This window comes from Poromitra crassiceps, assembly GCF_964638095.1.
Source record: "Poromitra crassiceps genome assembly, contig: HAP1_SCAFFOLD_59, whole genome shotgun sequence".
NCBI lineage: Eukaryota > Metazoa > Chordata > Actinopteri > Beryciformes > Melamphaidae > Poromitra > Poromitra crassiceps.
In genome coordinates, this window is record NW_028152258.1 from 1,683,403 (window position 1) to 1,709,117 (window position 25,715).

Below are 25,715 nucleotides of genomic sequence, written 5' to 3' on the forward strand. Positions count from 1 at the left end.
CACTCCATTCCATGACTCCGCTCCAGGATTTCTATCCAGCATGCAGCAGCAGCAGCAACAGCACACACAGGCCACGTGATCACAAGTTAACTTACAACAGGGGCAGGGCTTCTAGCAGGCAGCTAGCCAACTGGTATCACCGACACCGTAGCATTACACGGAACACGGCAACGGCAGAGAGCGAGAGAAAAAACCCAACGATGTCCACCGTGTGGGAATATTACACACTAGAAAGCGAAGGGGACAAAACAGCCAAATGCAAAACTTGCAATAAAGACATTCCACGCGGTGGCAGCGCCAGTAGTAGGTACAACACAACGAACCAAATAAACCACCTGAAAAAGTATCACAACGAGCTGCACGCGGAATTTGTGAAAGCCACTGAAAATAAAAAGCGTCAACAACCTGGTTCCCTCAGACAATCCACGTTGACAGCGAGTCTTGCAACCCGTGAAAAACTCCCAAGAGAGAGCAAAAGAGCAAAAGCAATAACGGAGCACATTGCCCAGTTTATAGTGCTCGATGACCAGCCACTGTCGGTGGTTAATAATGTCGGGTTTAGACGCTTGGTAGAGCAGCTGGAGCCCCGCTACGATATGCCCAGCCAGAGTTACATCACTGACACAGCCATCCCGCAGATGTATAAAGAGGTGAGAAGTTTCCTGTCGACATATTTGGGAAGTGCAAATGCAGTTAGTTTCACGACCGACATCTGGAGTTCAGACGTTAGTCCCATGTCTTTACTGAGTCTGACTGCGCACTGGGTTGACCAGGATCCTGACTTCACTCTGCGGAAAGCGGTGTTACATGCACGCGAGTTCAGAGGTTCACACACAGGTGAAACGATCATGGACGCGATACAGCAGATGCTGCTTGACTGGGAGATCGACAAGAAGAAGGTCCATGCCATTGTAAGCGACAATGCTTCTAATATGAAAAAGGCTATGAGACAGCTAGAAGTGGAAAGCCTAGGATGCTTTGCTCACACGTTACAGCTGATAGTGCATGAAGGGCTTTTGTCACAGCGAGCTGTAAGTGATGCATTAGCCAACAGGAGAAAAATAGTGGGCCACTTTAAGCACTCCAACCTGTCTTATTCACAACTTCAAGACATACAAGATGAGTTGCGAATGAAACCCAAACGTCTGCTACAGGATGTCCAAACAAGGTGGAGTAGTACCAAGATCATGATCGACAGCCTCGTTGAGCAGAAGAGAGCGCTGCATGCCTACTCATCTGATTACACCCTGCCAGCCACTCTAACAGCAAACCAGTGGGGGCTGTTAGAGAAGACATCCAAGGTTCTCACCCCCTTTCAAGAGCTCACAACTAATGTCAGTGCTGCCTCTGCCACCGCAGCTGATGTCATCCCCTCTGTCCATGTCTTGACACGCTTTCTCAGTAAGGAGAGCGAAGATGACCAGGGGATCAAAACCATGAAAAACACCCTTCTGGAAGCAGTCCGCAAACGTTTCACTGACGTGGAATCACAGCCCCTTTACGTCGTGGCAACATTACTTGATCCACGTTACAAAGACAAGTAAGGGAATTTAAAAATATTATGATATATTAATTATTAAGACCTGAGACTGATTCTGCTAATGCCTTCTAAATCAGTAGTTCCCACATTTGTTTTTTAATTCAAAATTAGTCACATTTTTCTTTTTTCCAAAATACCAGATGTACAAGCTCGCAGTGCAGCACAAAAGGCTGCGCTGTGAGCTTGTACATCTGCTATTTTTGAATATCCAAGGCTAACATCTAATGTGACACAGATGCTGTCCAGGTGGATTAATGGATTAAATAAATAGCAAACAAAAAAAGTGATATGATATGAAGTGGGTTACAGAATCACTGTGTTTATTTACATTATCATCATGACTGTGTGTCTGTGTGCATGAAAAAACTGATTTTTTTTTCAATAAATGTATTTTTCATGCTCACAGACACACAGTCAAATACAATGTAGGCTAATCAGTAATTTATTGAGAACATTACGGTAATCAGTTTAAATATTTTACATTTATACCAGGTACTTCACGAATGCAGACAACGTGGGACCTGCTAAGGAGCGTTTGAGAGCAGAGATGCTGAAGACCATGCCTCCATCTGAAATCGTGTCTGAGGCTGAGCCTGCAGAGAAGATTCCACGGATGGAGGGTGCCAGCAGCAGCAGTCTTGGCAGCATCTTCGATGAGATATTTGAGGAGAGCAGCCCAGTAGCAGGTCCTTCTGTCTCTGAGCAGATCACCCCAGGGGCAATTGAAATGGAGAGCTACCTCAGTGAGCCTCTTCTAGATCGTAAGAGCAATCCTTTCCAGTACTGGAAAGGCAACAGAGCTAGATTCCCCACCCTGGCAGCAACAGCAGCAAAGTTCCTTTGTGCTCCCTGCACAAGTGTAGAGAGCGAGAGGCTCTTTAGCACAGCGTCAATTATCTTAGACGAGAAAAGGAATAGGTTGACAGCTGAGCATGCAGAAATGCTAATATTCTTAAAAAAGAATCTCCCCATCAAGCTCGGACTGTCTGCTGAAACATAAAGTGGAGTTCAGTTAGTTGAATAACTGATAATTTGTTTTGTGCAGTCAGTGTGCTCTATTTTCCAGGGTAAGGGTTAGTGTGCTACACTATAACAGAACAAAAAAGAAATGTCAAGGCATGTCATGAGAAGTAACTAAGTACAGGTTGTATAATTTAGCTTTGTTAAAGAGATTTTATTTATTTTATTATTTATGTGACTTTAGAAGTCTTGACTTGTATTTTTTTACCTGACGAAGAAGCCTACTTTAGTAAACTGTACCTACTGTATTATTTCATATTTGTTTTATATTGTTCTCTCTTCTCTGTTGAAGGTTGTTTCTCACTACAACAATAATGGTTCTAAAACTTTTAAATTTCAAGGTGTCCACTTGGTTCCATTTTGTATACTGTCAGAGTTACAGACTTGTAGGTCATTTTAGACCCCCCTAAAGGAACCCAGAGAGAGTCCCTAGAAATCACTTTGAGAACCACTGCACTACAGAAGTGTGTTACATACTGTACATAAAGTAAAAGTATGTCTATTGTCTTGTGTTACACAGGGTATTTTAATTTATTTTGTATTTTATTTTAATGCTGTTAAGTTAAACAAAGTAAAATAAATGGGTACGTTTTTCTCATAACCTACAGTTGTGGAACTTGTTGACTATTATTCTGGGGAGGTTATGTTCTCTGTTTGAGTAATATCACTTGTTTAATCTTTTATTTAACATTCCAGACTACAAAATCAGTACTAAAAAGTAAAGCTAAAATTTTTTGTTGCCTGCTAGCAGCTATCAGACAGCATAGAGAGGCTTAAATATGTGCTGTATCGGTATCGGATCGAAATCGGTATCGAATCGGGTATCGAAATTTGATCGGAATCGGATCGGTTTTGAGCTAAAATATCGAAATCGGATCGGAATTGAAAAATCTTGATCGCAGCATCTCTAGTTGTAACAGTAATTAACCCTGATCCATGTCTCAAACTATGCCATGTTGGGTCCTTGAATTTGGAGAAAAGATCCTTGAATCAGGGGACTGACAGAGAGTGACAGCTTGGGGGGTGGTTAATGTTAATGAGGACCCATTGTGACGGCCCCTCTACCTGGCTGCCAGGGTGTGAAAAGGTGCTCAAACTTTAGAGGCCGATTTCACAGCTTTGCCCTTTCTGAACTTTGAACATTCAAATGACCGTATCTCCTTCAATTTTTTTCAGATTACAATGTGTGACACATCATTTGAAAGTTTAGAATCTGCACTTTCATAATCTGTAAAAAACTGAAAAATGACCTCGGCCACGTTTGTATTTAAATAACTAGTCCGTGCCACATATGTCCTCCTGGGCCTATATATATCCCTTGTCGATTTAACGTGGTTTAGATAAGTGACAGCAGAACGCGCTTCTACTGTCATGTGCTATACTGTGATGTCCGCTCCAATAACTTGGCCCTACTTCACATTTAGTTTTACAATAAAAACACATTTATGCAATGACTTTACATAATGTAGGGTATATTTATGTGCATCATCCTTCCTGCAGCAGGCGAGAGAAAATGATATATTTCTGGACAAACTTTCACCAATCTAATAGGCTATATTTTTCTAGCTGATGCATTTAGAACATTCTTTTCACTTTGATCTTGCGACATGTATGCCTCTCCATCCGTCTTAAAGCCTCTTGATGCTGTATATCATAGCGCTCTGCGTTTTGTTACAGGTGATGCTTTCAGTACACATCATTGTATTCTGTACGAAAATGTGGGTTGGTCCTCCCTGTCGGAGCGTAGAGATCAGCACTGTCTGATATTTATTTATAAAGCATTAATTGGGAAACTTCCACCTTACTTATCCGCACTCCTTTCTTGTAACAGTGGAGGTTATCAAACACGATCGCGGTCCTATATCAGACTGTCTGTCCCACGGGTGCGAACCGAACAAGGAAAGACCGCTTTTTCTTGGTTCGCCCCCAACAGATGGAATGTGCTCCAGGAAAACTTAAAAATGGATAATTTGATCCCGCTTGCTTCTTTTAAAGCACTTTTAGAAAGCATTCCTCGCAAGGTGTGTTCATGTTTTATTTGAAATTATTTAATTATGCTCTTGATGCTTGTTATTGTCTGCTGTGTTAACCTGTAATTTTGTAACTGCTGTATATGTTCTTTGTACACCAGGGCTCCCTTATAAATGAGAGCTTGCTCTCAAGGGACTCTCCCTGTATAAATAAAGGTAAAATAAAAAATAAAAATAGTGTAGGGGATTTACATGCTTGCAGTATTTAAACTGCAGTTAGATTGGTTTGAGAAGCATAATAATATGGAATAATAGCCTATATATGGAGACAGACTGGATGAAGGGAGGGGGGGGGGGGGGGGGGGGCAGAGCGCTTGGCTTTGTCTGGTTTTACCGGATTTGTCCAAGAATTGGAGCTTAAAAGGCAAGCGTGTGACTCTTTACTGCAATTCTCCAATGAGCGGACTATGCATAATTTTACGCTTAAAAGGCGTGGTTATAATGGTTGAGGCTGCGTGTAGCACTGATACCAAGATAGCGAGTGCGCTGGTCCACACCCACTAACTGCGCTAGGCGGCCTAGCGCTAGGCCTTAAACGCAGTTTCTACGCCGATTGCAACGATAGGGCCCCATATGTTTATAGGTTCTAAGGCTATCACTCCATGCGAGCCTAAAAACATCCAGCTTGGAGGATTGCCATTTGCTTTCGAGCTTTCTACAAGCCTGTTTTTGAGCACGGGTTTCAGCAGTATACCAGGGCGATGGTTTCTTTATACGGCGGGTTTTTGTGAGTAGGGGTGCCACAGAATCAATTGAATTAAGTAAAATTGAATTAAAGTTATCAGTGAACCCCGTCGAGGGACCGAATTTGTTCAGGGAGAGGAAAGAGCTTCAGGTAGGAGATCAGCGAGTCTTGTGGTTGCGGAACTATCAATACGGCGGGTGCTGTAGGTATCAACTGGAGTTGGATGTCGGGGGGGGGGGTTAAAACAATCTGAAATTTAATAAGACAGTGGTCAGATGGTCCTGGTGTTCTGCACCAACTGAACCTGAAACAAATCAGAACAGACACATTTAGAGCCTATTGTATTGATGTACAAAACAGCTTCCATTATTTAATCCCCAAGCAGCCAAAACACCTTTAAAAAAAATGAAAACATGGGTGCAGGCATAAAGAAATTGTCTGTATGTTTCATAGCTGATTTCGGAGAATGGATTGCAGCTGTACACGGATGAAAGTACCTCTATTTAATCATATCAGCCACACAGTGGAATTAAGACCCTATTTAAAATGTATCTTCACATACTACCTGTCACAGACTTTTGTAGCTGGATTCTGCCAGGTTGTGGTGGGTAAGACTGTTGTCTTGCAGACACTGTCCTTTGGGGTTGAGGGGCAGTCATGTTAACTCGGCCCATCCTTCGGCTCTCTGGTGGTTGTGGGTGCATTTGGACAACTGAACCTGAAACCAAGCAGATGAAAGTTTAGAGCAAATTTGGTTGATGTACAAAACGGCATCCTCTATCATCTACCCACACCACAATACCCCTCTCCCATGAATGCTGGCTTAAGCTATTTATCTGTACCTGTTTCATAGTTTAGTGTGGGAAATGGATTAAGCTCTTCTTGGCGACCTTCGTCTGAGAATAGTATGAAAGTATACCTAGTTCATTTGTCAACCCCCAAAGTTGTATTTAGACCTTATTTAACACTTGTCTTCACATACTACCAGATGAAGACTTCGGACACTCATATTGCTGAGGCGGTCGTGGATACGGGACTTGTTTGGCTGACGTTTTTTTTGCTGAGGTGGACGTGTGGCTTTTGCTGAAACAAGCACAAAATAAAAATGGTCAGAGTTCCTGCATTTTGTGTGTAGATTTATTAGCAACGGACAGCTGCTAATAAGCTGTCTTCCGAATAACAGCCGTGACGATATTAGCCAACAACAGCACTCCCTCTTGTGTGATATTGCTTAAATAAAGAGCATCAACAATAATTGTTGAAATCCAGCCAAAGACCTAATCTTCTCCACAGCACACGGAATCTGCTAACGCAGTGGTTCTCAAGGTAACGCTTTAGAATACAGCCCGCAAATAAGCATGTAGTTATAGTATAACAACGGGGTACCAGGAGTGTAGTTATAGTATAACTACGGGGTATAAGGAGTGAATTAATACTTTAACTAGAGGGTAACAAGATCTGTACTTATAGTATAACTACGGGGTATAAGGAGTGAATTAATACTTTAACTAGAGGGTAACAAGATCTGTATTTATAGTATAACTACGGGGTACCACACTTTAGTTATAGTGTAACTACGGGGTACAAGGAGTGAATTTAGACTAACTACAGGGTGACAAGATCTGTACTTTACGGGGCTAATTATGTGGGAAATGCCAAATGGACTGAATTTATGTAGAGCTTTTATCCATAGCACTTTACAATGTGCCTACATTCAGCCATTCACACACCGAAGGCGGCCAGCTGCCAAGCAGGGTGCTGGCACAGCCATCGGGAGCAATTTGGGGTTCAGTGTGTGGGGTCATCTCGCCATTCCGAAGTGTCGGCATTCCGATCATTGACTTCTATGCTTTCGGAGAGGCGGCCCTTTTTATCTCCAAAAAATGTTTCGCCGAGAGGTTAGGTTTAGGGTTAGGTTCTGGGGGAGGTTAGGCTTAGGCGTGGGGGGTGGGAGAGGTTAGGGTCTGGGGGAGGTTAGGTTTAGACGTGGGGGCTGGGAGAGGTTAGCTCCAGCCGGTCCCCCGGGTTAGGGTTAGGGTTAGGGTTCTTTCGCAATGGCGAGACAGATCTCAATTTTGTCGGAATGCCGGTATTTCGGAGTGCCGACATTTCGGAATGCCGAGGTGTCCTCCAGTGTCTTGCCCAAGGACACTTCGACATGCTGACTGGATGTGCCGCGGAATCGAACCACGACCTTCTGGGGAGTGCACGACACACTCTACCTCCTGAGCCACAGCCGCCCCCTGTACCACACCTGTACTTACAGGGTAATTACAGGGTACAAGAAGTGAAAGCTGGAGACAAAACCTACAAATCTTAAAGTTTATTTTAAATAATAACATACCGTTAAGAACACATTTTAATACTAATAACATAACAAATAATCAAGTAAGCGATTATGAAATCTGGGAACTGGGAACTACCTTCCTGTACAGGCTCCTCTCACTTCATTTTCCGTCTCCGTTTTTAATAACATTAACGCAAAAACACTCTGCATAGAAGACTTCAACTCGTCTCACAACAACAGTGGAAAATTACCGGATGTGTAGTTGTTGTAACTAGTAGTATCGCCAAAGTCGCGGCGCAAATTGTTATTCAGATGCTAAACAGTGGAGCACGTCACTTCCTTCACCGTGTCCGTGCTCCACAGTTTAACGCCATCACTTTGGCAATACCACTAGTCGCAACAACTACACCTCCAGTGATTTTCCACTGTTGATGTGGGAAGAGTTGACGTCTTCTATGCTGTGTGTTTTTGCAAACCGAGATGGAAAATTAAGTGACGGTGGCAGAAGAGGAGGAGCCAATTTGTAGAGCTTGGTCCATAGATGCTACCTAGCGATTTTGCTGGAAACCGGTCAAACGGTCTAGAAGGCCATCTAAAAAATGACAGACGGACCTTGAAGCAAATTGGTAGAGCAGGGTCACCTGAACATGTTAAAAACATAACAAGAATAATAAACCAGCACAAAAACAATTGTGCTTCAGCCCATTCGGGGCTATAAACCCTTAAAAAACAAAGAAGAAAAAGTGGATAGCTTTAGGGCTTTCGGGTCTTGGGCTTCAGAGGTATCAGCAGGTGGTCTTCCTTCATCTGTGAGATTCTCTGCTGGATCTCGGGGTGTTGTTGTAGAAATGCCTCAAGGCCAAGGATATACGATTTCAGGGTTGCCCCTTTCTCGAATGGCATTCCTACACACTCATATGACACTAGAGAAAAGTACCTAGTCCGTGGGAAAAAACGAAAACTAAAATGTACTAGTTTCAGTGTTGTGTGTAGGGGTCCACAAATTTGGAATGAGCTTGATGTATCATTAAAAATGTCATATTCTGTCTCCTCTTTCAAGAAAAAGTTAAAAAAATGTCTACTGTCAAATTATGTTTGATCGTAAGTATAGAACGTTAAATGCACATATGTATGGTATATGGTATGTTATATATATATGTTATATATGTATATTATATATGTATATATATGTATATGTGTTACATATAATATAATATATATATATAAATTAATATTTGGGATTGTTATTGTTTATTGTTTTGTCTTGTTTACTGTTGTGTCTGCCGGTTATGTCTTTGGTTCTGGTGGGTATATGACCAATACCCTACCCTCTGGACATTAATTTCTTGCTTTATTTGTGGGCCCCCTCTAATAAGCTTTTAGTAGCTTCCTTGGGGTACCCTTTCGTACACACTGCATCATTGTTGTATATGAAGCTATTTGTATTGTGAAACTTCTTGTGTGTGTATGAATAAACAAAATCAAAATCAAAAATCAAATCAAAATCAAGTACCCCCATGACCGACGACGTTAAAATACAGTCTATTCTGAACAGTTTACGCAGGGGGCACACTTATTCCTAATAACATGATTTATTGTTAACTTTTGTCAGCCATAGCCACAATGTACAAAGGGGTAGCACTAGAACTAGCAAACTCTTCCACACAATTCTCATACAATGCACCTCAGTAAATGAGAACATAACCGTATCATTCTCACACAGCAAGTGAGAAAATTGAGAACTTTATTTCAGCAAATGTACTTCAAACACTCTCTCTCTCTCTCTCTCTCTCACACTCACACACACGCACACACACACACACACACACACACACACACACACACACACAGCAAACAATTGTAGCCTACTTCAAACACACACATAGAGGCAGAGCATGTTGATGTCCATTGACAACTCACATAAGCCTAATGTGAAGGTTGTGCCTGTCTCTGTGAATTTTGATTGATTGATTCCAGCCTGCTTCTGTAGCTATTTGGTTTTGATGGCAGCAAGTGAACAGAAGCCTTTCCTGCACAGATATAAGGTCGCAAAAGGAAGGAGAAAGTGCACAGCTTTGTCAGACAGGGCAGGGTATTCTCTGTGTTGTTTTATCCAAAAGTCCAACAACTTTCTGAAAGCAGGCTTCAGAGTTTCATCACAAGACAACTCTATTAAACTCTCCTGCTCAGCCCGCACTGTTGACTGGGCTCTTCCTCCGTCTCACCACAGCTCAATCCAAACCTAATTGCGTTGTTTGTTTGTGGATTCCCCACTTATGCTGGTGACGGAGCCACTAGCAGCACATGTGACACTCGGTTCAGCGCTGCTAACGCTATTAGCGTGTTAACACTGGAAGGCGTTGTGGCTGCAAGCCGCTCTTGCGCTTCTGGCTTGTGCTGGTTTCACTGACCTGTCCTCCTCGTTCACTTGTTGAACTTCATTGCTGCGGGACTCCTCCACACGTCTCTTTCCAGTTCCTTTTCAGCCAATTTTGCAACATGCCTGCTTTCTTGTAATCAATAGCTCTAACGTTAGTGTAGGCCTACGCGCAACAGGTAGTAGTGTCCGTCAGAAACGTCAGGAACAATTTTTTATTTTGTTCCTAAATCTAAAAACAACAATGTGGAAGTTATTTTAAAACCCATTTACATTCTCAAGCTTATTTTCATTAATAGTAGCCTAGTATTTTGATAGTATTACTGTACAACATGTTTTAACGTTGGTTTTATTTCACATAAAATAACATTGAGATTCCAGGGATCCCTCCGAGTACCCCCAGCAGGGGGCGCAAGTACCCCCGGGGGTACGCGTACCCCAGTTTGAGAATCACTGCTATAGGCTATTGTCTCCCACATGCGCGGGATCTCCATTCAGCACCATATATAGTGACGGCCTGGCACCGCGTATCCTGGTTACTCACGCTCTGGCCGGTTCAGCACCTCGGACAGCTCTGTCACCTTTGGCCTACAGCTCCAGAAAACCCCCAAAACAGTATTTCAAGAAATTAGAATAGTGTGAAGAAAATCAGCAAGTCAAAGGTCAAAGGTCAAGGTCACTGTGACCTCTTGAACGCCATTTTCAAGCTTGTTAACGCGATATCTCAGGAATGCCTTGGCGGAATTTAATCAAATTTGCCTCAAACATCGACTTGGACTCAAGGATGAACTGATTAGATTTTGGTGGTCAAAGGTCAAGGTCACTGTGACCTCTCGAACGCCATTTTCAAGCTCGTTAACGTGATATCTCAGGAATGCCTTGACGGAATTTCATCAAATTTGCCTCAAACATCGACTTGGACTCAAGGATGAACTGATTAGATGTTGGTGGTCAAAGGTCAAAGGTCAAGGTCACTGTGACCTCTCGAACGCCATTTTCAAGCTTGTTAACGCGATATCTCAGGAATGCCTTGACGGAATTTCATCAAATTTGCCTCAAACATCGACTTGGACTCAAGGATGAACTGATTAGATTTTGGTGGTCAAAGGTCAATGTCACTGTGACCTCTCCAACGCCATTTTCAAGCTTGTTAACGCGATATCTCAGGAATGCCTTGACGGAATTTCATCAAATGTGTCTCAAACATTGATTTGGACTCAAGAATGAACTGATTCGATTTTGGTGGTCAAAGGTCAACGTCACTGTGACCTCTCGAACGCCAAGTTCGTTAATGCAATATCTCAAGAACGGCTTGATATAATTTCTTCTGATTTGGCTCAAACATCGACTTGGACGCAAGGATGAACTGATTCCATTTTGGCTAGCAAAGGCCAAAGGTCAAGGTCACTGTGACCTCTCGAATGCCATTTTCAAGCTTGGTAACGCGATATCTCAGGAATGTCTTGATGAAATTTATTTGAATTTGCTTCAAACGTGCACTTGGACTCAAGGACATTTTGGTGGTCAAAGTTCAAGGTCACTGTGACCTCACACACCCAATTTTCAAGCTCTGTAACGCAACATCTCAGGAGCGCCTTGACGGAATTTCTTCCAATTTGCCTCAAATGGCGATTTGGACTGTAGAATGAACTAATGGTGGAGTCGTTCTAGTTTTTGCATTGGACGTATCCTACTGCCTGTTACATTATAGCCTATAGCAGTGCAGTATAGCCTACTGATTATTGAATAATCAAAAACATTATTGTAATAAACCAGCCCGGAAAGGGCTCTGTCGAAGACCAAACAGCACGCGAATATGGAAAATAGAGGCCTACAGCTTTATTTTTTATGAATGTAACAAGGCTAAAATAGCCTACATGGAGGGAATCACAGGTGAATTACGAGGTTGCGAACCATTACAAACGCAGATAGATCAAACAGTAATAGGATTACGCACAGCACGGCCCACGTGAAAGGATGGCATGCAAAGCATGCAATAAATACAGTCCACAGCAACGATTCCACACTAAAGAGGGGCTAACCCAAAACATCGGGGTCAAACTGGGACATAGAGATTACTCCTACCCATCCTTTTACGCACGACATACAGGGCTAGGGAGGGAATGACCTGTCCCGACCCCAGGTAAAAACAATGGCTTTTGGTCGGCGGTGCTGATGGCGCATGGACAGAGCATAGACTTCAATCAGTCTATGAATGCGCAATGCCTCCCCCCCCCCCCCCATGTCTCCTCCCACAGCAGGTTTGTGGTAAATGTGGTAAATTACCACATTATGTTCATGAGAGAGAGGGGGGAGGGAGAGAGAGGTGGAGGGAGGGGGTGAGAGAGAAAGAAGGAGAGAAAAACCAGTGGAGAAATGTGTTGTTTGCGCTGCAGCAGTCAGATCACATTATTTTCGGATTAACGAACTGTCGGATTCGTGGTCGGGTTAACGAGCTGCCGGAATAATGATATGTCTGTCCAATGGGCCATTTTTCGGTGTTTAGTCTGACGGGTATTTTTAAGGTGTCGGACTCTTGAGGTGTCGGACTAGGGGGCAGTCCCCCCATGAAGGACCCGGACCTCCTTATGATTGAAACTCTACAACCGGAAAACAGCACCCTAAAGAACAAAGCTCAAGTCCAGCAACAGGCGGAGGTGAAGGGGCTCAGGGGCTGCTGTGGCCGGGTGCAACAACGAACATGCAGCCGACTCTGCTGAGCTCATGTTATTTGTAGTGAGCAATGCCCATTGCCCAGGCATTTAAACGCAAATTAAAATGCCCTGGCCTTTTATATACAGTATATATATATATTTTTGAGCGGAGCAGTGAGTGGGAGCGGGTGAAATCTTTATGGAGCGGGGAGCGGTCTGGAGCGGGGCGGCCATGAGCGATGGAGCGGGTGCAAAGGGCCGTTCCATGAGCGAGGAGCGGTAATTATCACCGCTCCACTCGGCTCACATGCTCTGGTCGGGTCACACAGGCTATGTGTTTCAGTTTGGTTCGGGTTCACTCCCGGTTCCAGCTGCTTCCGGACACATTGTTCATCACGATTCTACAGGTCCATCCAGTGCCTCCTATTAAGGTGAAGCTTGTTGATGAGGCAGAGGAGGAGACACCTGTGTCCACCTGTGACAACCTCCTTATGGCCAATATTCTGGAGAAGGAGCAGGACATATCAAAGATCCTCATGGAGGAGAAGGAACTGCCCCAGGCCTTCTTTTCTTTTGCGACGCAGCTATATACAACGTCCTCTGCCCCTAGACTTCCTAACGTGGGCTTCAAAGTTTGCAAGGTCTCCTCTAGAGACACAAAAGTTGGCCAAGTGCTTCATGGAGCAGCACCAGCTGCTGCTTGACGGGTTGTCATGGTCTCCTACACAGCAGCGCTACTCCCGCTATGATGAGGCCCACCTCATGTCCTGTAAACAGAATGATATAGAAATGATTACATCTTAAAAAAGGGAATACTATCAGACCACACAAATGACCCAACAAAATGTATTTGCTTTCCATGCAACAGACTGGAAACGTTGAACTTTTGGACACTTGTCTAACTTGTTTCCTGCTCTGTCTGTCCTCCAGTGTGCCTGACAGTCCACATGAGCCAGACCCAGATCCCTATGAGCCCATGCCTCTCCATCTCATCCCCCTGGATGAAGTGCCATACACAGATCCCTATGAGCCCATGCCTCTCCTTCTCATCCCCCTGGATGAAGTGCCATACACAGATCCCTATGAGCCCATGCCTCTCCATCTCATCCCCCTGGATGAAGTGCCATACCCAGATCCCTATGAGCCCATGCCTCTCCATCTCATCCCCCTGGATGAAGTGAGTACACCAAATAACTCCGCCATGATGGAAGAGGGCTTGGTGGAGCCCATGGACGTCGCGCAGCAGCAGAGCACCCAGGCTGAGGGCCCCAAGCTGCCGGCCGTCCTGGCCAACCTCATGGCCAACCTGGTCACCAGGACCCTCCAAGCCACCAACGTGGAGCCCATGGATGTCACGCCCCAGCAGAGCACCCAGAAGCAGCAACCTGCTGCTTGACAGGTTGTCATGGTCTCATAACACATAACGTTAGCCTACCATTGTGTCTGTGGCAAAGTGACATTTGTTTTTACTTGTGTGGTGTTGTTTTGAGTTTAGAAATTCCTTTTGACACCTACGCTAAAAGGCCAAAATAGTGTCTTCTCCTTCACTGTGTGACAATGTCAACAGTGACATCAACAATTATGTCAGATGTAACAGTTATGACGTCACAATCTCAACACTCAACAGTGACATCATCTAACCCCCAGGGTACTGGCTTGTGCCAAAATCCTGAGCTGAGCATAGTATACAAGCATCTCACACGCCAGGGACCCCTAAACTGACACAAATTAGACCACGGACCCCACAATTGATAGGAGTTTGTCCTAGAGCCCCCATCTGATAAGATGTTTGATTTTAGATGTTTATTCCATAAGGTTTATGGAAGCCATGACAGTGCTCAGCTTCACACATACTCCTTAGGTCCTTAGGTCCTGCACTCACAGCGCCTCAGTGAACCCCCTCAGAAGCCATGGGTGATTTCAGGCACAGATGGCCACATCGAGAGCACCCACATGGCATGGCAGGCTTGGCTGAGTCTTGTACTCATGTTGGGGCAGAAGCAGTTGTGAGGATGCGGGGGACAAAAACCGTCACTGATGTCCCATCATACTGGATGATGCCCAGTAACCTAGATAAGGTTTGTGGTTATTAGTTACAAGTTTATTTTTGTGTTGTTATCTGCAAGTGCATTCAAGCCATTTGGGATTATACTATTTCCATAAAGTGAACATTCACTTTTATCAAACTTGAAGCATGTTCATTCTAAATCAGAACAGCAAAACAAAAATGTGCAACTAAACTAAACTACAACAAAACTATTAAAACACATTTTCTCCTTTGCTCTACAGGTTGGTGCAGAAGTGGGCTATAACATTGACTACACCACTGCTTCTGCGAAACAGAAGACCCTAGATGGAGCCATCAGCACTGGCGATGCAACACCTTTGCCGAAGAGGGGGACACCTCGCCATTCCGAAGTGTCGGCATTCCGATCATTGACTTCTATGCTTTCGGAGAGGCGGCCCTTTTTTTATCTCCAAAAAATGTTTCGCCGAGAGGTTAGGTTAGGCTTAGGCGTGGGGGGTGGGAGAGGTTAGGTTTAGGGTTAGGGTCTGGGGGAGGGTTCTTTCGCAATGGCGAGGTTAGGGTTAGAATTTTGTCGGAATGCCGGTATTTCGGAGTGCCGACATTTCGGAATGCCGAGGTGTCCCCGCCGAAGAGAGTGCGGGCTAGCACCAACGACTCTGCTCTGGCCTCCATGGGTGACATGGCACAGCTGCTAGGAGACATCCATCAACACACAAAAGGGTGTTTGTCTGACGGGTATGAAGGACTACTGGAGGCATTATGTAGATCCTGTGAGGCCATCTGTAGTTCCTAAGTCCCTCCCCCGGCGCCTTCGTGATCCCAACCTCGATGGCTGTGACCTGTCTGCACTCCAGCAGCACTGTTTGGAGTTGGAACAGACTGCTGAGGTTATAGAGGAACATACAGTACAAGGAAACAGCACAAGTCCTCAACCTGGTTTGCATCACGGGCAGGCAGAGTAACATCCATGCTGTACATGGCACTAACATCGACAAGCCAGCTCTGTCCACTGTCAAGAAGGTGTGTATAATCCAAACAAACAGTTGGTGCCTCCGGATACCATGATGGGGACTCACGCATGAGGAAGAGGCCAGGACGGTGTACCTAGCCAGACAAGCGCAACATCATGTCAACCTGAAAGTGACACAGTGCGGTTTTGTCATCAACCCACTGTTCCCACAGGTTAGAGCTTCACCAGATGGCCTCATCTCATGTCAATGCTGTGGCAGCGGCTGTTTAGAAATCAAATGTCCCAGTAAATACAAAGACAGTGAGCTCCATCATTCCTGTCACACATTCGACAAATCCTTCTGTCTCCACGCAGTTGATGGCAACCTAGACCTAAAAATAAACCACCCATACCACAGCCAGGTCCAGACACAGATCTTTGTCACAGGGACACAGTTATGTGACTTCGTTGTGTGGACAAAGAGGGACTGTGTTGTGGTGCGTGTCTTGCCAGATCAGGGGCCGGTTGCAGCAACTGGTCTTACGACTGGTCTTAAGCTAAGCCGGTCATAACTTTACGACCCAACAGCTACGCCGGTTGCACCACCAGCCTTTTTCTCACTAAGACCGGTCGTAAATATTACGCCTAGTCCAGAGCAGGCGTAAGCTGCCTATAGTGACCGCGCGCAACTTGAAAATGGCACGTCGTCTCGTCCATCGTCTCTACAACGAGCAGGCATTTAGATGGGAGAGAGTAATTAGGGACAGAAGCAATCCATTGGACATGTATAATGACGAGGAGCTGATTGAGAGGTTTCAGTTCGGTTGGAGAGATCTTTTTGAACTTATTGAAGAGCTGTCACCGGATTTACAGTTTGTGTCAGACCGCAATGCATCGCTGCCACCGGCTTTGCAGGCCTCCGGCAAATCTCCTTCTGTCTCCTATGTTGACTATGTAAAATCATATCATCTGGTGTCTCCTTTAAAGGGGTTGTTACATCACTCCCATGTGACTCCACCACATGACCCCTCAGTGGGCTTTAAATACAGCACCTGTATGTGATTGTTCCCATTACCCTGATGAAGACTCTTTGAGTCGAAACGCGTTGGTATCCCTGTAGAATAAAGGATTTTTAATATAATTCAGAGTGCCTCGGATGTCTTCTTCTGCTGCTTTCAACACCTGGGGAACTTCCTGCAACCACACTGGACAGCTACCTCTTTTTTTATCTTGTATCTATATATGCCTCATCCTGGAAGAGCACCTGATTTTTACTCTGCTAACCTATATTGATGTCTTCTTGACCCAATGCAGCACTCCCAATTGTATCTTTATAACTTTTCATTTAACTCTGACTGCACTGCCCTGTATTAAACATAAAGAAACCAACCTGCTGCTACATCTGAAGCTGGCCAGCTTGGTGGCACACAGCAACCCTTCACTGACGTCCTGGAACCTGTCGGTCAGCCTCTCATGTAGCTTGTCAAGCATTTTGTCCTGTGAGGTGACAAGGGTCTTGCTCCACTTGCTGTCACTTCTGGTCAGTGGAATTCCCTCATAGCTGTTGGCCATTGTGGCTTTCATCATGGGCCCTTGTCTGAAGATAAAATACAAATTTTACTATCATTTCTGAATTCAACTTTCACTCACACTCTCTCGTGTAATGTTGGCACAATCATTTATCTTAATTCTCTTAAGGTACGCATTTATTTTGCAGCTTAAATAAACATACCTGGTTTTGTACTTCTTAAGTACTGCCTGTGTTGGTGACAGTGGACCTCTGCAGACAGGCGGACAGGCTGCTCAGGTGTGTGAGTGTGTCATGCAGGAAGCCACAGAAGCGGACAACAGCAGCATCCCTGGCAGTACTGTAGTAGCTCCTGGCCTTGGCCTGCTGGGCACCTCTGACATTTTGGGCATCAGGAGATTGAATCTGAAATACAATAAGAACAAAGACAGACATACAAAACAATGAATTACTGTGGGCGTAAAAATATGGCAGATTTGAGCAGTGCATAAAACATTGAAACATGTTACTATTTCTAAGCATGTTTGTTGTTATTTACTGGACATTACATATTTATGTTAACTTTTGGAGTACTTAGCATAGCAATTTAGAGCCACTACCTGTTCCAGGTGCTGGACAAGCCCCTGGTAACCACGCAGGAAGTGGCCCAGGGCACGCAGTAGGTGTCCTACCCATCGGGTCCCGCCAATTCTGGTGGGGACCAGTGCTGTGTGCCCAAGAGCCTGGAAGCTGTTTAGCAGGTTTGCCCTGTTCAGTGGACTGGTGTGTATCAGCAAAGGCCAGTTCAAGGTAGGGATGTCGACCGATAACCGTTTAACCGATAACCGACCGTTTCAACATTAACCGATTAATACTATCAGTTAAACGGTTAAAAAAAATGTTGCACGTGCCCTTTAACGTGCCATGCCATGTGGGTGGGCGGAGCAAATGCAGCGAGACGCGTCAGGGCAAAGCGAGGAGCAGAGCACCAAATGAAGCGAGGAAAAAAGAGCAGCGTGTGGGATCATTTCACCCAAAAAAATTATGAGGTGACTTGCAATATCTGCAAGGCAGCGTTGAAATACAGCAGTAGCACAACCACCATGCTGTACCACCTGCGAAGCAAACACCCACAAGCATCGAATGATGGAGGAGCACAGACCCAAGCCACATTGCCCTCCGTGATAGCCGGGAGACGATGTGATGCACGGCGGTCTGAGGGGATAACCCAGAAAATATGTTCAATGGTGGAAAAAGATATGATGCCCATCAGCATGGTCTCTGGGGGGGGTTTGCTGGAGCTGATGCAGCATATTGAGCCTAATTACAAAGTCCCAGCAAGGTCGACCGTCACCACTCGAATTGAAACGCGTTTCAAAAAGAAAAAAGAAGAGCTGAAAACGTGCCTTGGTCCTGAAAAGTTTGTGGCTCTCACAACCGACTGCTGGACGGCACTTACAACGGAGAGCTATGTGACAGTTACATGTCATCACATCGATGAGGACTGGGAGATTAAATCTGCCGTCCTACTGACACAGAGCATGGCAGGCAGACACACGGCTGACAATCTGGCAGCCACGCTAATTGATGCGGTGGAGACGTGGGGACTTAGTGGGAAAGTGAGACCGGGGATACAGCGGGTCCTTCTCAGGCTGCAGATGGAGGCCGTCCATCTGCCATGATGATGCTTCTGGGAGAAGGCTACAGCAACCCCCAGGCCGCTGATCCACAGTTAGAGGTGGACACCTACCTGAGAGACAGTGTTCCCTCATTGGAGAGCGATCCCCTTGACTGGTGGAAGAATAACCACACACGCTTCCCAAGGCTGGCCAGTCTGGCGAGGCGCTACCTCTGCATTCCCGGGACTTCTGTCCCTTCTGAGCGGGTATTCTCCGCTGCGGGCATCATTGTTAATAGATTGCGTACCCGGCTGAGAGCATGTTGACATGCTGATTTTCCTGAATAAAAACAAATGACTGTCCTGTGCATGTGAGGAGAGAGGTAGGCCGGGCCCGCCCCGTTTATTTTAATTTTAGGATTTGATAGCCTATCTGAAAAAAGTCTTTGTTTTCACCATAGCCTTTACTATTTTATATATATTGTAGCCTACAGTATTCTCATATTAGCCTACAAAATCGAATATTTTATTTTTGTATTTATTTTAATAGGCTACGTACTGTTTAATAGGCTATAGGACGGCTTTATCTTGTGCGGGCTGCGGGCCCTGTGTGTGTTTTCCCTTTCCCCTCGGCGGCTGTGTGTTTTCTTTCTCTCCCCTTTATGGTGGGATTTATTTATTTTATTTGTTAAGAGTAGGCTACATTAATTGTTAAGAGTAGAAATAAGAAAAAGAGGAGTGAGTTTCAATGTCGGCCTGCATGTGTGCCGTGCCGTCTATAGGCCTACTCTTTGCAGCATGCGGCAGCGGAACATATCGGAGCTGAGTTCGCTCAATTCAATTTGGCTTCAATTTGTGTTTTCGTTTTGTCAATGTGTTTTTTCGATTTATTAATAATATTTTCCGTTTTGTTTAATTATTTTTGTTCATAAGAAAGTCTGGCTATATCATTTATTTAAACATTTTAAGGCAGAATATTTCGTTATAGGCTAGTTCATGTCGGGCTGTATTTAATTATAATCCTTTCACAGCAGTAGGCTATGTGAGTGAGTCTCTCCAGCTTGTCACCAAACTATACTTGTTTGTCACCTAGTCTATTCCTAAGTGTCACTGGCCAGGGGAGCCAGGATTCTAGATTTAAAATACATGCTACAGCATGCGCTGGGACGCGTCATCAGTGATGTTAGCTGGGGACAAATAAACTAATAAAAAAAAAATATGTATATATATATTGGGGCTGCACGATAAATTGAATTATTGGAATTATTTGGAAGTTTAAATCCTTACACTTTTATATCCACAGGTTGATGACAAATGAGGTGATGGCAAAGTTCAACATGAAGGGGGGGAAGGGCAAGCTTGCCTTCCAAAAGCTCTGTCTGTTCAATGTCGTGACAGGTAAAAAGCATATATTATCACTCAGTGTTGTCTAGTGTCTATTTTGGTGGTTTAATGGAAACCACCAGAACAGCACAGTAACTGGCTGCTACCCACAAGAAATGTCAGATTTTCAGAGCACTGTTTTAAAAAAGAAAATCCTAGTGCAAACATGCTGGATGGGTGTCTTTTATATTATTTGACATCTTTAAAGGGATGTCATCATTTTGGGATTTTAGGCCATTTGTCATTTTTTCTATCAAAACTAGAATGTACATGCTTTTATTATGCCTCCGCCGGTGATAGCCAGGCCTATCTCAGGAATGCCCAGTGGCGCTGGAAGTACTTTAGGTAGGGGGTGCTGCAAGGCCGTTCGCTGCCAAAAAAAAATTGGCCACTTTGTCGCCAGATTAGAGGAATATTAACATTAAGATTAGACTGTTGTGTCATTATTCAGTCACCTTTTCTCACTCACCTCCATGTCACCACTTGCTCCCACTGCTGTGTTGGAATCCTCATTCTCTCTCCCACCCTTTTTGGACTTTTAGCCATATTTAGAGGAATATTTAATTTTAAATTAACATTAGGATTATACTGTTGTGATGTCATTATTCGGTGTCTTCTCCTCTTCTCTGCAGCAATCTATCTAACTGGATGGCTGTAACTCACAGTGCACTGTAAAGAGAGACACAGTAAACTAAGGCAATGTTTATCTTGTTTATGTAAGGGAAATATGGCAAATAGGTGAATCTCTCAAAAAGTTGGCCTATCCCTTTAAAACAACAGCATTTGCATTTTTCTGCAATAATGTAGCCAGCTGTTCGGTGTTTGTGAACAGCATCCAAAGTGGAAATCTCTAACTTTTGAGGAGTCACAGAATGTACATGCAAGACTGTTAAATGTGCGTGGCCCCTAGGAATGTCTGCAACTGAATGTTTTACTGCTTATTGTAGCTTATCTTATGCTACTTATATTTCCTACAGAGAGTGTCCTGGGGCCGGTTGCACCAACTGGTTTTACACTGGTCTTAAGCTAAGTTGGTCGTAACTTTACGACCTAACAGCTACGCCGGTTGCACCAAGACGGCTTAAGCCTTATTTTCACTACGCCTAGGCGTAACTCCTACGCCTGGTCAAGAGGAGGCGTAGCGCCTGCCTCTCTCCGTGGAGACCTTTTTGAATCTTTACCGTCATCGTCGTAACACAGCCAGTTCTCCGTCTTTGAAGCACGATGTTAAGATTATAACTAACTAGTTGTGTGGCTTAGCCTTCCCAAATGTTGCCGTTAATTTTTTTAGAATTTAATACATAGAATTGGGAACGTTACATTCAATTTCATTCAGACTGTCTGTCTGGCTCAATCGCCGCCATTTTTCCCCCGGAGCGAGGGAGGGTGGGAGGAGGGAGGGTGTTACAGTAGTGGCTGAGAGAGCGTAGTGGCACAGTGCGCTCCAAGCAGGTCGCGAGGCACACATCATCCAATCAGAGGGCATTCCCCGGCAATTCACATGAACGCGCATTGCTACGACCAGCGTAGTTAAGACCAGACGTAAGCTGTGTTGGTGCAACAGGCGTAAATCCACTCTAAAGACTGGTCTTAACTAAGACCGACGTAGGAGTTACGACCAGGCATAGTTAAGACCAGTTGGTGCAACCGGCCCCAGAAGACTACACAGGAAACGGAGGCCAAGATTGCGGAAGCTGTCACATTCTGCCTAAAGTATGCCCCAGACAGAGTGGGCGGAGGCGGGCGAAAAAAACTTGTAGAGGGTTCCTGAGACCTTTTCAGATGGTTGTAAGCTGGTTCCGAGTTCCGGACACTTTTTGTTATTTTATGGTGTTCTTTTTCACCGTGTGTTATGCATGTTATTGACTCTGAGCTGAGGTTAGCCTTATTTATTTTTGTTCTGATATTATTGTACTTTCTTCGGACTGCGAACCTCTGTGTGTGTGTGTGTGTGTGTGTGTGTGAGACCGACAGAGATATGAGCCTTGATACCTACCTTGGAAGTTTTTCTACTATTTTATGGTGTTGTTTTTCACCTTGTGTTATGCATGTTATTGACTCTGAGCTGAGGTCAGGCTTATTTATTTTTGTTCTGATATTATTGTACTTTTTTCGGACTGCGAACCTCTGTGTGTGTGTGTGTGTGTGTGTGTGTGTGTGTGTGTGTGTGTGTGTGAGAGTGTGAGAGACCGACAGAGATATGAGACAGATATGAGCCTTGCTACCTACCTTGGAAGTTTTTCTACTATTTTATGGTGTTACTATTCACCTTGTTATTGTTATTGTTATTGTTATTATTATCGCATTTTATTGACTGAGCTGCAGCCTGCTCTCAGGGCGTGGGTTGACGGTCAGGCTTATTTTTTCTTCTATTTTATTGTACTTTTTTGGGACTGAGCGCGTGGAGGGGGACTCCTCCACTCGTCAGCCGCCTCTGACAGCCACGTCTTTAAAGGTACATTCAGCAATGTTTTTGTGTTAAAATAAGTGTTAAATGGCTCTATATTCTGACAGCAATCACTGAAATCGAGTGTTTGGTCAGTGACTTGAAACCCCCAACCCCCCGCTGTCCTCTATCTTTCTCCTGTAGTCCTGCATGCAGGGCGGACGTATCTCCGCAACCATAACTCGTAGACTCACGGATGGATTTGGGGTGAAAGAATATATTAGTCCTTTTATAGGCATCGCGATCTGACCTTCCGTTTCCGAGAAAATGTCAACTTTTCTCCGATTGGATAGTTTGAGGTCAGCGCCGATTTTGTATCATATCATAGCATCCATGAGTCTCTACGAGTTACAGATGCAGAGATATGTCCACCCTGGATGCAGGACTACAGGAGAGAGATAGAATACAGTGGGGGGTTGGGGGTTTCAAGTCACTGACCAAACAATCGATTTCAGTGATTGCTCTCAGAAGAGGCATTCTAATCTAATGTTCGGAAAATAAATAGTGTAGTGTTGAACATGAGTGCTGTTTGTGAGTGTGTTCTTCATGACGGTCCAAGATGGCGCCGCTCTATGGCGACTCGGTTTTGCTCTCCGTAATTGTTTGTTTGGTGTTACTTTGTATGTTTATGGAACCCAGCTCTAGTCTGCTTCAGTATGATAGAAGGGAATTACTCCACATTCGGGATAACATGCCCGTTTCTCTGCCCGAACTTCCCCCGGACTTCCAACCACACGGGGAGCGGCTGAACCACTGTTGGCAGCCGAGAAAGTGAGGTAAGAGAGGGGGTGCACTCGTCCGACTAAGACGTCGCATCCACCGACCTGCTTTGCCCAACTTGATCCTCTCCAACGTCCGCTCCCTGGTGAACAAGAAAGACGAGTTCTCTATGCTCATTCGCTCCCAGAGGGACTTTAAGGACGCCGCTGCTATATGCCTCACCGAGACCTGGCTGGATGGGAATATGCCGGATTCCTCAGTACAACTAGCAGGCTTCTCTTTACACCGGGCCGACCGCACCAAACACTCACTCAAACAACGCGGGGGTGGTGTTTGTTGCTACATCAACAGGAACTGGTGTACTGACGTTAAAACCATGTCACAAACCTGCTCACCGGAGTTAGAGTCTCTTACAATCATGTGCAAGCCCTACTACCTGCCGAGAGAGTTTTCCTCCGTCATCCTGACTGTCGTTTATATCCCACCGAGCGCCTCTGCTCCATCTGCGACGCAGCAACTGGCCGATCACATCATGGAGGTGGAGAATTCCAATCCAGACACAGTTGTGCTCGTGTTGGGGGATTTTAACCACGTATCCCTAAAGAGGGCTCTACCGAGATTTAAAGTACATATAAAAAGTAGAGCACGCACATCCACTCAAATTGCAGGTGCAGGACAAAAGCAATGAAACATATAAAAAGAAATAGAGTCCGCACACTGCTTGACTTGCTCCCAGTCAATTTATTTTTGACGTTTCGGTCAACAAGGACCTTCTTCAGAAATGAAGCAGGAAATGACAGAGCACTATACAGTATGGGTCACACCCATCCACCAATTGGCAGAGGGGAAAAAAAAAGGTGTCATGATCGCAGATCGCAGTTACACGCATGCTGACTCTTTAAAACCATACTTTTAGATCCGACGTTGCTTTGTCTGCCTGTTTAACACGTTCACTGCCAATGACGTGTTTTTACGTCAAACAAAATCCAACGGTTCACTGCCAATGACGTGTTTTTACGTCAAACTGTTTTTTCAGTGGTTTCCACTAGGTGAGGCCCTTGGGCAATAGGTGAATGTGGATCCGACCTCTCCCGCTGCCCCGGAAGTACTCTAACAAAGATTTCTATATAAGGAAGGCGGGATCCTTTGATCGGCGTGGGTTGAAAGTAGGTAAGTTGAGATACAGAGCGAGACAGAATTACATAGCGATTTATAGATAGAGAATTTCAGCAATTTAGCAATTTAGAGTCAGATTTAGAGCGAGTTGGTTAGCGTAGTTGATTTAGTTTGTTAGTTGTTAGTACAGTAGTAGTGTTTAGTATAGTCTTTATAGTAGACTTAGTTTAGATAGATAGTTAGCGCGTAGTTACAGTTCATTGTAGTTAGCTTAGCCTTAGCGTCAGTTCATTTTAGTATTTAGCGTTTATTCTAGTTCAGTTTGATCGAGTTGGTAGCCGGTAGATTAGCCTTATTTCAGTTCAGTTTGATCTAGTCGTAGCAGTAGTTGTTTTATTTCAGTTTAGTTTAGTTAGTATTTTCAGTTTTCAGTTTAGTTGGGAGCGGGTGGCGTGTTTGTGCCATGCTGGCCAAACGCAAGCGATCTTCGGCGGCCGAACGCAAGCAATCGGCGGATCAGAGATCACTGCTGGATTTCTTTTCCGTCCGAAACGAGCTTGTGCCGGAGACCGATTCCGAGGTCTCGGATGACGAACGGGGTGAGCCCATGCATGTCGTGGCTGCGGCTGCTGGGCTGACTGAGTCTGAGTCAAGTGACCTCACGTCTTCTCCAGACGCGGATTCTGAAGAAGAATGGGAGCCGTCCAGGAGCGAAGCTCCACAGAGCAGTGGTAAGACGATGTTTGAGATGACTTGTGTAACTTGTGTAAATGTAATTACTATGACTGTACAAAAGCCAGCAGTCAGTCAATTCATTTTACTGAATTTCAGACTCTGAAGATGAGCCCGTAGCCGCCTGTAGCGGTAGGCCTACAGCATCTGGTGCCACAGCCTCTGGTGCCAGGAAAATGGGTAAGATCACACTTCAGAATCAGGTTTATTTTCACATCACAGGTTCCAGCCAGAATTCAGTACCACACATATAAAAAACACTATTTTATGGTAATTATGTATTTCTATAATTTGCAGATTGTGGCAGTGGAGCTGGAAGTGGGAAACGGCCTGCAGGTCCAGCCTGGTGTGACGTTGACTGGGAGCCAACCCACATCCCCTTCACAGCAGAACCGGGTCCTCATAGTGGTGGTGCTGCTGCTCAACCAGTGGACTTCTTCCAGCTCTTCCTGGACGATGAGCTGCTCCAGGCCATTGTAGTCCAAACTAACTTGTATGCACACCAGTGCATCAGTCAGGTCAGTGAGGCTCTGCCACATTCAAGGCTTGGGAGGTGGAAGGACACTACAGTGGCAGAACTCAAGAGCTTCTTGGGACTATACTTCCTCACTGGGATCGTCAA

General features: G+C 44.8%; 1 protein-coding gene across 1 annotated transcript; it reads left to right on the forward strand.

Annotated features, from left to right (window-relative positions):
- Positions 1-200: 200 nt before the first annotated feature.
- Positions 201-13,989, forward strand: LOC310800752 (zinc finger BED domain-containing protein 4-like; the record flags this gene model as incomplete). The annotated part of the gene is made up of 4 exons (XM_083664686.1): positions 201-1,540; positions 2,033-2,399; positions 12,965-13,188; positions 13,524-13,989. The coding sequence occupies 4 exons, from the start codon at positions 201-203 to the stop codon at positions 13,987-13,989; spliced, it is 2,397 nt and encodes a 798-aa protein (XP_083520812.1).
- Positions 13,990-25,715: the final 11,726 nt, after the last annotated feature.